Source organism: Erinaceus europaeus, chromosome 7, assembly GCF_950295315.1.
Source record: "Erinaceus europaeus chromosome 7, mEriEur2.1, whole genome shotgun sequence".
In the NCBI taxonomy this organism is placed as follows: domain Eukaryota; kingdom Metazoa; phylum Chordata; class Mammalia; order Eulipotyphla; family Erinaceidae; genus Erinaceus; species Erinaceus europaeus.
This window is the reverse complement of record NC_080168.1, coordinates 16,602,803-16,617,669: the sequence shown is the minus strand read 5'-3', so window position 1 is coordinate 16,617,669 and position 14,867 is coordinate 16,602,803. Positions and strand designations below refer to the sequence as shown.

Below are 14,867 nucleotides of genomic sequence, written 5' to 3'. Positions count from 1 at the left end.
TCAGGAGAAGCACAGGATAGATTTAAAGGAGAAGGGTGAACAAGATTAAATGACTTTTTAATCGTACCAAGTGTGCTTGTTCCGAATAACTGCAAAACAACAGCTCCCTGAAGGTTTTTCAGGGAGAGGAGCCATGAAGACACAGTGCCCGGCACAGGGGGAGGTGCACCCTGCCGCCCAGCACCTATGCTGTCATCATGGAAGGCCCTTTAGCGTGCATATACTTCAATCCACTGCTAAGGAGACAGGGCCAGAGATGGAAGGAAACTAACTTTCCCAAGGCCACACAGACGCAAGTTTCTTGACTCCTAAGAGTAGGACTCCAGAACACAGCAAAATACAGACAGCTGCCAGAAACTAGAATGGAGGGAAGAGCACGGGAAATGTGAACTTCTCTTAAGAAAAGCTGGTTGGTGTGCATCAAAAATCACGTCTCATATGACCCGGGAGGTGGTGCACTAGATAAAGCTTGGACTCTCAAGCATGAGGTCCTGAATTCAATTCCTGGCAGCATATCCACCAGAGTAATGCTTGGTTCTCTCTCTCTCTCTCTCTCTCTCTCTCTCTCTCTCTCTTTCTCTCTCTCTCCCTCCCTCCCCCTCCCCCCCTCATATATAAGAGCAGAAGAAATAGAATAATGGTTCTGCAAAAGACTTTCATGCCTGAGGCTCTTAAGTTCCAGGTTCAATCCCCCTTCTCCCCACCATTATAACCCAGAGATGAGCAGTGCTCTGGTTAATAATAACAACAGCCAGGAAGTGGTGCACCTGGTTAAGTAAACACATGACAATATGCAAGGACCCAGATTCAAGCCCCTGGTCACCATCTGCGGGGGGGGGGGGGGGGGGAGCTTCATGAATGGTGACACAGAGCTGTAGGTGTCTCTCTGTCTCTTTCCTTCTCCTCTCTCTGTCTATATACAATAATAAATAAAAACATTTTTAAAAGAATTTAAAAATAATAAGCAAATACATAATCTTTTAAAAACCACATCTCAGCCAAGGGAAATAGCACAGTGTTATGACACAGGATTTGCACACAAGACATGCTAGGTTTGATGCCCATACCACCAATAGCCAGAGATGAGTGATGTCCTAAGAAATTAAAAAAAAAACCACATCTCTATCTTCTCCAATAATTAACTTCAATAATTAACAATAATAATAATGAAACTGTTGCCAGTACAATACATCCTAAGCACACTGCTTTTGTCACATTCCAAAGACACTATCTCAGTGGATCTTGGCAACTATTCTGTAAGAAAAGGATACTCGTATAATACCCATTTTTACAGATAAGGAGTTGGGTCTCAGAGAGTCAAAGTGACTCAATCTAGAAACACAACTTGAGCAAAACAAACAAGCAAGCAAAAAACCAAAAAACAAACAAAAAACCAGAGCTGAGAGCCAACTATTCTAATTCTAAAGCCCACAGCTGTAATCCCATTGGTCCATCTGATATTATTACAGTTTCCTATCTTCCATGTATAGTTCCTTAGTCCCCTTTGAAGCCAGGCATGGAAGAGAAGGTCAGCATCACTTTTAGCAGAAACAATGTACAAGCCCCAGTGTCCTCTGCCCACTATAACAGCCAGAATGGAGTCCCCACCAGCCCAAGGTAACTAAGATGGGCAAAGAGACCCCTACTGACCTACACTGAATGTCTCACACGGACAGTGAGTGTGCTGGAGTTCAGCTAAGTCGCTGAGAGCTGGAAGCTATTCCTTACACAGCATAGCCAAGCCTCCCCTGACTGATACAAACACACAACTGTGCTGCTCTGTTCACCAAGTTCAAGGCTGAGAGAGGCCTGGAAAGGAAGCTGATCAGCTCTCACTTCAGTTCCCATAAGTCACAGAAAGAAATAATGGCTGGACTCCAAGGAAGCATAAAAAACCCTTACTCCAACTCCTTCTTTATATACAACACACAGAAAAGGGGGGAAGGAAAATGACAAGGACTTCCAGAACCCCAATCTCCTACCTATGAGGCCAGTGTTTGGGTTTGTGTGTGTGTCTATCCATGTCTCACTCATTTCTCTGTCATGCTCTCTGCCCTTGTGCTGAGTATCTCTCCCTTGCTTCTTGGTCTCCATTGGGGAGAAAAAAGAAAGAAAGAAAGAAAGAAAGAAAGGAAAGAAGGAAGGAAGAAAGAAAGAAAGAAAGAAAGAAAGAGAGAAAGAAAGAGAGAAAAAAAATCTTGTGAGAAATCACCACAGCCCATCAGGGAACAAACCCTGTGTTTGTTCCTTAGGCCTAGCCCCCATAACACTGAAGAACTTTCAGTGCTGTGAGCTCTCTCTCTCTCTCGCTCTCTCTCTCCTATCTCGCTGTTTTCTCTATCTGAAAACAAGCTTCATAATTATTTTATTTCTTTATTTTTTGATAGCAACAGAGAGAAATTGAGAGAGAGAGGGAGACTGAAAGAGAGACACCTATAGACCTGCTTCACTGCCTGTGGTGCCTCCTCCCCCGCAGGTGAGGACTCGGGGATCAAACCCAAATTCCTGTGCATGGCAAAGTGTTAGTTCTATTAAGTGCACCACTGCCTGACCCCTATCTTTATTTTTATTTTTTATTATTTTATTATATTATAATTTTTGATAGAGGAAGAGAGAATTGAGAGGGGTTAGGGGATAAGTAGAGGGGGAAGAAAGAGAAAAGAGAGAGCGAGTGAGCTGCAGCACTGCTCCACAGCTTTAAAGCTTCCCTGCTGCAGGTGGGGACGAGGGCTTGAGCTCAACCTTTTGCACTGTAATGTGTGCACTCTATTGGGTGCACAGTTACTGCCCCCCTCACTCCCACACCATTTCCTTAAATGGCCATGGCACAGAAAGAACCCAGAGCTAGGAGGGTCCCCTGGCCATCTGCAATCAGACCCCTATGGGTGAGAACAGGTACATGCTGGTGGGGGGGGGGGGGCGGGGAGTGAGGTCCCTGAGGCAACCTCTGCTTTCTCATAGCTGCCAAGATGGCGGCAGAGATTCCTGGGCCTGAGACTGGCTTCCGAGCAGGCCTGCCCCCAGCACTACTGCTGGAGCTGGGCACCTACTCTCTGCAGCATAAGCAGAAACACAGCCCCTTCCCACCCACGGAGAGCGGGATGCAGGGCATGGGGTCTTCAGAGCTCAGGCCAAAGAGCTCGAGGGAGGGGCTGCTGGAGGCTGGGAAACCGGGGCAGCCAGAGCACTGAGTTGGCAGGCTCCACCCCAGACCGGAGGGAGGCTGAGACAGCCTGGGAGGAACTGGAGCAGGGACTGTTCTCTCCTTTGCACCCTGCAGCCACCATGTACTCCCCACTTGGGAGCAGGTCTGAAGCAGACAGTCTGCCCCAGCCCTTCACAGGGGGAGCCAAACACACCCCGGGATTCCTTCCTACTGTGCCCTACCCGCCCTGTCCTGGTCCCCAGCACCTCTGACTGCAGACAGCCTTTACAGCGGGAAGTTAGTCAGAAGAGGGTCTAAGGGTGCCGGTGGGGCAGTGTCACACCCGTTTGAGAGCACACATCACCATGTGTGAGGACCCAGGATCAAGTCCCCGGTCCTCATCTGCAGGGGGGAAGCCTTACAAGTGGTGAAGCAGTGCTACAGGGATCTTCTCTCTCTATCTCCCCTTTCAATTTATCACAATTTCATCAAATAAAAAGGTAATAATAAGTAATTTTAAAAAAAAGAGAGCAAAGAGGGCTATGGATAGGCCCTGGTCCTGTTTGAGAGGGACCCTAAATGTTGAGCAGAGAGGAAGGGGTCACATACACTGCAGATCTTGAGAGGAGGGTGGGTCTGGGTGGGTCTCCCCAAGGGTTGCTCCAGGGTTGTGAGAGTGAACATTCTAGAGGACAAGAGCCTAGGGCCTCCCTCAACTCCCTGCCTCTCACTGTTCCATCTCCCCCTGCTCTATCCATCAGTCTGTCTGTCCATCCATCCCCATGCCTCCACTCATAGCCCACTGTGTCCCCAGCCATACCTCCTTTCCCTTCACTCTTCTACTTTAATCTTTTTGGCACCCTGCAGTTTTGCAAATGTTCTGACATCTCTCCCTGCACTGAATCCACACCAGGGAGACAGACAGGAGACACTGTGAACTCCTTCCATTTGCCAAGTGTTCTTGTTAAAAATGCAAACCTTCCCAGAACCAAGAATAAGATGAGTAACTAGGCCAGGAGCCATTGGGGGCTCAGGACTATTTGGCTGCGGACTTTGCTTTCTGGCACAGGCTGCGGACACGTGCGTGCATGTGTGCGTGCGTCTGGGGGAGGGGAGCTTCAGCCTGAAGAAGGTAGAAGAAGCAGGTGGGCATAAGGCAGGTGGGAGGACAGGACACAACATTACAAGGCCACAAGTCAACAAAATGCTCTCACCAAGCCCTGAGTTCAAATCCAGCTATCTTCCTTTGACTGCTTGCTCTGAAATCCATCCCTCATTCTCAGGCCTGAGGTGAGACTGAGAGGCTACATTCAAGAAAAGGCCTTCAAGGGGCAGGTGCACCTGGTTGAGCACACAAGTTACAGTGTGCAAAGACCTGGGTTCAAGCCCCCAATTCCCATCTGCAGGGAGGAAGCTTTGCAAGTTGTGAAGCAGTGCTGCAGATATCTCTCTCTCCTTATCTCCCCCTCCCCTCTCAATTTCTGTCTCTATGTAATAAATAAATTTTTAAAAGGGAGGGGCCTCTAAGGATTTCAGTAGGAAGTCACAATTGAAGGGAACCCCAGAATGCAGGAAGCAGGGTACAGAGAGAAAAGAGAGGGGCCAGGGGGCTTGGAGCCCCCTAACATAGCTCAGTCACAACCCCCAAGGTGACACAGGCCAGCCCAGGACCAGCCTGGAGAGACACTTCCCAAACCCAGGCATCTCAGACCATCTCAAGAGTTCTTGAGCTCAGGGCAGGTTCACTCTGAGGGGGTCCCCCACCCAGCCTACCATCACATGTCTTCAAATGAGCCCAGTAAGCAAATATAAGCCAGATATGGGAACAGAACTGAGCTGTAGCTGACACCCCCTCACCCCACCCCCCACACAGTATGTAGCATTGCTCACAAATCCATTTCAGTTCAGTCACTTTCTTTCTACACTCTGCAGCCAGTGAGTGGCCAGTGTTGTGCTTGCAGAGAAGGGGTGAGGGTGGGTAAATCTCCAGCTCCAGGCCACCTCCTCCAAGGAGCCCTCCCAGGCTGCTGCTCCAGTCTCTCTCCTCTGCCCATCTGAAAGGACTCTATCCATGGGGCTCAGTGAGCAGCCATGGCACATCATCTTATTTGCTGCATTCTTTACCACCACTTTCCTTATTTCACATTCACGCTTTGCCTGATTATTCCCCCAACTAAGCTACAAGTCTCAAAGATGACTGGACCTCTGTCTTGACCTCCTTTTGAACCCAGAGTGGCACTGTAGCCAACCAGAGAAGTAAGCACAAAGGGCTAGGGAGATAGCATAATGGTTATGTAAAAAGATTTTTGTGCCTTAGGCTTCAAGGTTCCAGATTCAGTTACCTGCATCTCTGTGAGCCAGAGCTGAGCAGTACTCAGGAAAAACAAAACAAAAACAAAAAAACACACAGTAAGAATGCTAAAAATGGACCTACCCCATGACCCAGCAATTCCTTTCCTGGGGATATATCCAAAGGAAACAAAAACACCTGTCCAAAGAGGTATTTGTACACCTATGTTCACAGTAATTTGTAATAGTCCAAACTTGGAAGCAACCGAAATGTCCAATGATAAATGAAAAGCTAAGAAAGTTGTGATACACACACACAGACACACACGCACACACAGACACACAGACACACACACACACACACACACACACACACACACACACACACGATGGAATACTACTCAGCTATTGAAAGTGATAAAATCAGGTGAGACGTGTGAGCACATACATCACAGTGTATAAGGACCCAGGTTCAAGCCTCTGGTCACCACCTGCAGAGGGGAAACTTCATGATTGGTGAAACAGTGATGCAGGTGTCTCTCTCTCTCTTCCTTTCTCTACTTCCCCTTCCCTTTCAATTTCTCTCTGTCTCTATCCAGAATAAATGAACAGAATATATTTAAAACATAGAATGATGAAGTCATGTCCTTTGCCTCATCTTGGATGGAGCTTGAAGGAGTTATGTTGAGATAAACCAAAAAGAAAAAGATGAATACCAAATGATTTCACTCATAGGTGGGACTTCAGAAACAAAGGCAGAAAGGGAAAACACAAAGTGAAACCCGGACTGGGTGTGGTGCACTGCACCACAGTAAAGGAGTCTGCGGGTACAGAGGACACGGGGGTCCTGAGGCAGGATGGTGGAAAAGGACCTAAGGCGGGAGTGAGCGTATCCTGCAGACACTATCATGGGAAGATGACAAGTTGCATTATGTGCCAACAACTGTGCTGTAAACCATTAATCTCCCAATAAAGGGGGTCGGCTGTAGCACAGTGGGTTAAGCACACATGGTGCGAAACTTGAGGACTGGCGTCAGGATCCCAGTTCGAGTCCCCGGCCCACCACCTGCAGGAGGAGTCGCTTTACAAGCGGTGAAGCAGGTCTGCAGGTGTCTGTCTTTCTCTCCCCATCTCTGTCTTCCCCTCCTCTCTCCATTTCTCTCTGTCCTATCCAGCAACAACAACATCAACAACAATAATAACCACACAATGATAAAAAGAAACAAGGACAACAAAAAAAGGGAAAATAAATAATCTCCCAATAAAATGGTTTGAATAAATAAATAAATAAATAAAGGCGAGAGAGAGAGAGAGAGAGAGAGAGAGAGAGAGCCATTTTGTGAGACTCAGACAGGGTTGGCCTCCAGGGTGCCACCTACCCTCCATGCCGTCCTCCCGGTAGCCATTGAAGTTGTCATAAGAGTCCCACCGGATGAGGGGATCGGCTGTGTTGTAGTCCACTGACACACTGGGCCCATTCACCAGGTGTTCCATGCCTGGACGGGAAGCGGACAGACAGGATGACAAAGACATCAGCAGCTAAAAATGCTAAAGAGGCCAGGGAACCCCACCACCACCACCACCATGACCCAGAAGTCTGGTTTCCTGCATCCTTTTTTTTGCCACCAAGGTTATCGCTGGGGCTCAGTGCTAACTGCTCACTGAGACCATTTTTTTAAATAATTTTTTAAAAAAATTTTATTATCTTCATTTATTGGCTAGAGCAGCCAGAAATTGAGAGGGGAGGGATAGATGCAGAGGGAGAGAGACAGAGAGACAGAGAAACACCTGCAACACTGCTTCACCACTCGCAAAGCTTCCCCCTCCCCCGCAGGTAGGAACTGGGGTCTTGAACCTTGGTCCTTGTGCATTATAGCATGTGTGCTCAACCAGGTGCGCCAGCGCCAGCACCTGTCCCCTTTTTTCTTTTTCTCTCTTTTTTCTATTTTATTGGACAGGACAGAGAAATGAAGAGAGGAAGGGGAGATAGAGAAGAAGAGAGGAAGAGAGACATCTGCAGCCCTGCTTTACTGTTTCTGAAGTGTCTCCTCTACAGGTGGGGAGCCAGGACTTGAACCTGGATCCTTGCACGTGATAATAACTGGGTGCACCGTTGCCCAATCCCCTCTTGTACTTTGTGCACAAATTGTGCATCAGAACTTCCACGGGGTGGGGCCAGGCAGTAGGGTGCACGTGTTATAATGCACAAGAACCCTGATTCAAACCCCTGGTCCCCACCTGCAGGGGGAAGCTTCACAAGTGGTGAAGTAGTGCTACAGGCCTCTCTCTCTCTCTCTTTTTCTCTCCCTTCCCCCTCTCAATTTCTCTGTCTCTGTCCAAAAAGACTTCCAAGGGAGCTGCCTCCCAGCCCCAGTAGCTTTGGCTCTAATCCATCCGGAGTCCTCCACCACTCCCTTCACTTCATCCTGCCCTGCCATTTTCAAATCAGATGCAGGACAACTGGCCTCCCCTTATAACCCACCAGAGGCTATTCTTAAGCTGGCCTTCTCACTTTCAGCTTGGGCCACCTCAATTCTCATAAATACCTGTCATCCATCAAGCATGTTGGAGTGCTCCCCTAGGTTCCTCCCTCCCTCCACCGTGAACCCCAGTCTCTGAATATCACAGGAGGATGACCTAATAGGACCAGGATAGTTTATCCAACCCGGTGCCACTCTGTCTGCTTTTGCACCTTTTCTTTGCAGTGATATTTAAGTCTCCAGTTCACATTGAGCTGGGAGTCCACTCTGATGCAGATTTTTTTTTTTTTAAAATCTCTGGCCTACCTCTCCACCATGGGGCATTTGGATGTTACATAGAAGATCAGGGAGAGAAGGGTAGAGGTAGGGTAAGTACAAGTCAGGCTTTGGGGGGGGGGGAGTAAATAAATGGATTCAAACTTGACTTATACCTTGGATTTTTTCAGGCCCGTAAGAAAACACAAATTCCACTTTGCCGTATTCTGGAAATCGATCATCTGAGGGGAAAAGAAGAAGAAGAAACAAAAAAAGGCATTCAGTGCCCAAAAAGGACTCTGCAAATAGTTTTCATGTAGAAAAATTAAATTGATACATATCTACAGGGTTGATGATAGATGCAATGATAAAATTACTTATACTATCTTTTATATAGAGTGTAAAGATAAAAATCATGAAACTAAGTCTGTCCAGCCTGGCTCTGGTCCTACTTGGCTTGAGATAAGTTATTTCCAGTTATTCCTATTTCTTGTTTTTGTTTTTAAGTATTTGCTTTTTTTAATTTATTCTGGATACAGACAGAGATAAATTGAGAGGAAAGAGGGAGGTAGAGAGGGAAGAAGAGAGAGAGAGGAGAGAGAGAAAAGAGAGAGAGAGATACCTGCAATACTGTTTCACTGCTTGTGAAGCTTCCTCCCTGTAGGTGGGGACCAGGGGCTTGAACCCAGGTCCATGAGCATGATAATGTGTGCACTCAAACAGGTGTGCCACTGTCCAATCGCCAGCCTATTTCCTGTTCTAAAAGCAGTTACCTCTATGACCAAATATTAGCCAGTTTTAATGCCACTCCCTCTAGATACATCTATTTTAAATAATCTCCATTAATTCACCACTTTGAAGATAAACAATCTGGCTCATTTAGAAAACTCCCATTTGTTTCTCCTTAAACCATGCCCTATTATTATTGATTCATTTCACTAATTACCTTTGAAGCTTTAAATACTATGGGGAAGCCTCCATTTCCTCATCTATCTGTTCTCAGTGGTTGTCTCCTAACTCCCTCCACGTGAGGACATGAGTCCCTCTCCCTCTCCCTGCCTTCCCACAACCCTACCTTTATTTGGTCAGCTCTCTCCTTATTTGTCTCTGTGAGAACTGACAGCATTTACATTCTGTTCTGCGACTATTACAGCATCTCCTGCTTCTGTCTCCCTGGCTCCAGTACAGAGAGAGCTCATGACAGAAACATCCTCTTCCCAGGTCAGACAGAGGGCTCTGGGAGATCGGCCCCCCTCCTCCGGGGCCAGCCCCACTCTCCACTCTCTGCTGAGTCTGGCCTGGATTCAGAACCCCATCCGCTGTCTGTAGGAAGAGGAGCTGCTGCCGATAATAGTGTCTGCTCCCTGCAAAGCCATCACATCTGTGTTGTCTCCGTCACTGCAGATGTCTCTTCGCAGCGTCAGGTCTGGGGTGCTCTTTCTTCCATGAGACAATGAGCACCCAAAGAGCAGGGCCTGAATTCTGTCTCTTTGTGTCCTTGTGGTCTAGTACGTGTCTGGTATATACAGACAAGGGATGCTTGGCACATGGATGGAAGGATGGATGAGTGGATGGGTAGACTAGTGGGTGGGAGAATGGATGGATAAGTGGAAGAATGGATTAGCAGATGAGTGGATGGGTAGATGGATGGATGGATACATGGCTAGAGGAGTGGATGGGTAATTTATTTATTTACTTATTTACTTTTGCCTCCAGGGTTATTTATGGGACTCCATGCCGGTACCATGAATCCACTGCTTCTGGTGGCCATTTTTTCCATTTTATTTGATAGGACAGATAGAAACTGAGAGAGAAGGAGGAGATAGAGAGGAAGAGAGAAAGACAGATACCTGCAGACCTGCTTCACCATTTGTGAAGTGTTCCCCCTGCAGATGGAGAGCTGCAGGCTCAAACCCAGATCCTTGTGTGGGTACTTGCACTTAGCGCTATGCGTGTTTAACTATGTGTGTTTAACTTAGCACTATGTGTGTTTAACTGAGAGTGCCACTGCCCAGCTCCTGATGGGTAGATTTATACATGGGTAGGTGGGAGGCAGACGAATAAGTGATGGATAAGTGGGTGGTAGACTGGTGAATGAGTGGGTGGGTGAATGGACAAGTAGATGTATGAACTCATAGAACATGAGTGGATGGACTGATGGATGGATGGACGGATGGATGGACGGATGGACAGACAAATAGACAGACAGACGGACAGATGGATGGATGGACTGACAGATATATTGGAGAAGGGTGAGTGGGTTGATGTATGGATAGGTGCATGACTGAATGGATGAGTGGAAGGATGGATAATGGGTGGATATACTGGCAGATGGGTGAGTAGGTGGATAGATGGATGGATGGGAGCATAATTGAGTGAATGAATAAATCGATATACTGGTAGATGAAGAGGTAGGGGGATGGACGGATGGATGAATTGGTGACTGCATGAACAAATGGTTGAATGGATGTGTACATTGGTGGGTGGACAGATAAATTAGTAAATGGCTATATGTCTGGATAGATGGAGTGGGTCTACAGATGAATGCATAAATAGTGTATAGTTCAGGGTAGAATGAAGGTCAGAGGTAGGAGATCAATGGGTGAATGAATGTACTGCCCCACACCTCAACATAATGCAAATTAATGAATAAAAGAGAAAGGAATGAGAGAAACTCCCTGACCACCAGCTCTTCCCTCAGTAAACAGTTTCCCTCTCACTGCTGTCACCACCCCTCCATCACTGCATGTCTAGTCTGTGATATGCTTAGCCCTGGCTAGGTCCATCTCTCCAGCAGTTAGCCCACCTCTGAATGCATCATCGAGGTCTTCCTTCCCAAAAACGACCCCCAGGTCATGGATGGCACAGGTGTGGAACTGCACCCGGAAGATGACGTCTCGGGCTGGGCTGCGGAATTTCTTATGGTAGCACTTCAGCTGAAAGGAAGAGAAGAGAGAGAACAGAGCCCTCAGGGGCCTTGCAGGGAATTTGGAAGTTGTGGGTAGAAGCAGATCCCCAGAAGCTCCCTTCTCATCTCCACTGGCTGGGCCTCCAAGGCTCATCCCAAACTCAAGTCGAGGAAGTGGTCGCAGGCACCCCAGAAGACCAGTACTCTCTGAGGGGAAACTTCCAGAAAAGCAGAGAGTTGAAGGCCAGGCTAGTTTTCTCCTGTTGGGATGACTCTACCCTCCCAAGAAGTTCCCACACAGAAGGCAGAATGGAAAAAGTAGAAGAGGATTTCACTGCAGGAAGAGCGGCCAAACGCAGACTTGAGAAAGTTTTCACCATCAACAGGAAGTGAGAGGCAACCGAACACAGAGATACTTCCCAGGAGATGTCCCAGGGACAAGCCCAGGGGAAGGGATGCTCCATAGCTGAGCAGGGAAGGCAGTGGACAAGGGCTGGAGGCAGAGTTTGGAAGGTCTGTGCTCACCCCCTTAAGGTTGAAACCCACTAGTAGTTTTATCTGGAGAGGCAGGACAAGAGGAGAAAAAGGGAAGGAGATAACAAACAGGAGTTGGGAGGGAGGCTGGAGGCAGAGGGCAAAGCTCACCAAGATATCTCCCTTCAGGAGCAGCCCGGGCTCAATAGTGATGCAGATGCTGGTCTGGCTGTCTCCCTGGACATTGCTGCGGGGCAAAGAGAGACAGAGTGAGGAAAGAGGGCGGCTGAGGTGCATCTTCTCCCTACATGCCCCTGCCTGAGGGCCCTGGGAAACCCCACAGACCTCACCTCCAGGGTCTCCCATAATAGGGGGCCTGAGCAGTCCCTCAGCCCCCCTCTGCCCCTAGTCCAAGCCCTGGGGCTCGGGCACCCCTCCACCAGCCTGTGGATACTTACTAGATGCCAGAGGTGTACACAGGCTGCATGGCCTGGTAGATGCGGAGGAAGGGCCGGCAGCCTGCAAGGGAGGGGTAGTGTTAGTGGGACGGTGGGAGGAGGAAGTGGGGGAGAAGGGCCAGTGAAAGAAGGAGAGGAGAGAGCAGGGAGGAAAGGCAGGAAGCAGACAGAGGAGAAGAGGAAGGAGAGAAGGCACAGAGAGAAAGGGGAAGCTGCACGGACTCAGTCCTTGAAAGGCGTTGTAAGGGGCTGGGTGGCTGTGCACCTGGCTGAGCGCACATGTCACCATGTGCAAGGGCTCAGGTTCTAGCCCCCACTCACCACTTGCAAGGGGAGCTTCAAAAGGTGGAGCAGGTCTGCAATTGTCTCTCTGCCACTTCCTCTCTATCCCCCTTCCATCTCAATTTCTCTCTGCCCTATCGCATAAAAGCCATCCATCAGTCAATCAATAAAATTTTAAAAGAAGTTTGAAGTTTGAAAAACAAAGCCATAAACCTACAAAGGAGCCAGCAGGCAGTGCCAACTCCCAGCCCCCGTTGCAAATGAAGACTAAGGAAGTTGGGTGGCGGAGATGCCAAGGCCAGAACTCAAACTTGTGTTTTTTTATTATTATTTTTTACCATCTAAAGCTGCTTTTTAAGAGAAGGGGGTGGTGGTGGTGCGCCTGATTCAGTACACATATTACTGTGTGCAAGGGCCCAGGCTCAAGCCCCCAGTTCCTACCTGTAGGGGGGAAGCTTAAGAGTGGTAAAGCAGTGCTACAACTTGCTCTCACTCTCTCCCCTTCCCCCTTTCTTCTGGATTTATCTGTCTCTATCCAAAACAAATAAATGAATAAAACAGTTGTAAAAAAAAAAAAGAGAAACGTTGGGAGATAGTGGGGAGGAGAGAGGGTCGGGTACCTCCTTTAGACTCAAAGTTGGGGATGCCGTGCATGATCACGTGGTGCAGAAACAAGGGCTTGTTGTTCATTTTGATGGAGCCTGAGAGCAGGCCGCTGAAGTAATGCACATACCTGGCACAGAGAGGGACATCAGTCAGGGAGCTCCGGACCCCACCCCGTCCAGTCCCATCTCTGTTTGGGCCCTGGAATACCCCGCCTTCCCACACACACACACACATACACACACCCTCCCATCCCACCACTACCATCATGATACTTGTGGCTGGGGTTTCTACCCCACTTCAACCCCCAACCCCTTTCTCTCCAAAGCCAGGCTAGGGGTGGCTAACAGCTACACCCGCAGCTGGTGAGGCCAAACCTCCCACCTGGAGATCTCTGGCGCCCCCTGGTGGTCAGCATGAATCAATCTCTCTCCAGACTGTCATTACCAAACCCCCACCCCCACCCCCCCCACACACACACACACACTCTCCCCATCTTAATGAGAGAAAGACACATAGACAAAGACCAGGGCACTGCTCAGCTCTGGCTTATGGTGGTGCAGGGACTGAACTGGGACTTGCAGAGCCATTGTGCTGTGGCTCTGGCCCTGAACATTTCTTTCTTGCCCCATTCACTCCCAGTTTAGGACTCAATTTCCTGCTAGACTAAAATTCCTCCACATAACTCCCCTACAAGCCCCTCAGTGCTCACTCCTGCACAGAGCAGGCTGATCACCCAGACAGCTGACACCTATACATCAAGCCCAAGATGAGCTTATATTATATACTTCTGTAGCAAAGAAAAAGAGTCTAATGAAGATGCAGCTGTGTGAAAGCACCAGCTTCCTCCCCACCCCTGTAGTGGAGACATCACTGTAAGACTGCAAGGACAAATTCACCTCCGCTCTTTCTGGAAGCGAGTGGGAATCAGGTCCAGAAAGGGTCAGGGATAGAACAAGCTGGAAGGGGCAAGCAGAGAAGGAGAGGGTTGGCTCTAGAGCTTAACAGCCTCATCTTCCCAGGAAAGGCCTGTCCTATTCAGCCCTCTGCTGGAACCTTCTTCCTTTCTGAATAGCCAAGAGGACACTCAACTGGATCAGCTGGACCAATCATAATGCACCGAGACTCTGGGAGCCAATGTGGTTCTTGCAGGGGGGAAGGACCAGAGGCCCCTGGCTGTAGCAATGGTCTCCTCCTGTCTCTGGGCTCCCTGGCCCACCTCCCCAGTCTGTGGGCCTCTGTCCCTAGGCTGGGCTGGGGCCACCTTGAACAATCCCAACAAGATAATCAGATGGGCAGTACCAGCCCCTATTCAGGCCTTTGCCCACCGCCCCCCAACACACATACACAGACACACACCAGCCCTCTTGCTGAAACTGGAAACCCAGAATGGCAGGCTGCTATCAGAACTCCTAATCTTGCCAACAGGATGTGCCTGTGTGCTGGGGACAATGGACCCAGGGGTGGGGTGACAAAGAACGGGAGAGCTGCAGGCACAGTCCCTCCCAGTCTCCCCACCACCACCACCACCACCACCACCACCCTCCTCCTCCAAAAGCTCCATTCCTTGTAAGCGACACTGGCAAGAAGGAAGTGGCCTAGGACACACAGTAAGCCCAACAGCTACAGCCTCCCATGTGGGCATGAACAGACTTGGCCTCCACACCCTTAAGCAGATGTGGCTGCAGATGTGAGCTGCAGGCCAGACAGCATAAACACAGACAACTACACACAACTCACACTTACACACATACACAATCCAGTGGCTTACTATGTGAGCACCATTCAGCAGTGAGGAATTCCTGAAGTGTCCCCATTCCCAAGCAACAAAACTGGAAACAGCACTGCAGGCTTTCCTGCTCCAAGATGTGATTGCTTTGGTCTTTAAGTCACATAGTGCTAACATAAAAGCTCGCTCTCTCTCTCTCTCTATATATATATATATACAGACAGAGGGGGTTTGGCAGTAATAC

The 14,867-nt window shown here is 48.8% G+C and overlaps 1 protein-coding gene across 23 annotated transcripts in view; it reads right to left on the bottom strand.

Annotated features, from left to right (window-relative positions):
• The window catches only part of TNS1 (tensin 1), a 254,731-nt gene that overhangs the window by 76,992 nt on the left and 162,872 nt on the right, over positions 1 to 14,867 (bottom strand). For all 23 annotated transcript variants that reach the window (XR_009550639.1, XM_060193921.1, XM_060193925.1 and 20 more), the window contains 6 exons: positions 12,912 to 13,024; positions 12,010 to 12,070; positions 11,723 to 11,798; positions 10,976 to 11,105; positions 8,346 to 8,411; positions 6,814 to 6,930 (listed from right to left, as the gene is read on the bottom strand). Coding sequence is in view for 22 of the 23 variants with exons in the window: in XM_060193921.1 (XP_060049904.1) it covers positions 6,814 to 6,930; positions 8,346 to 8,411; positions 10,976 to 11,105; positions 11,723 to 11,798; positions 12,010 to 12,070; positions 12,912 to 13,024 (563 nt within the window). In the remaining variant the exon portion in view is untranslated. The remainder of the gene's footprint in view (positions 1 to 6,813; positions 6,931 to 8,345; positions 8,412 to 10,975; positions 11,106 to 11,722; positions 11,799 to 12,009; positions 12,071 to 12,911; positions 13,025 to 14,867) is intronic.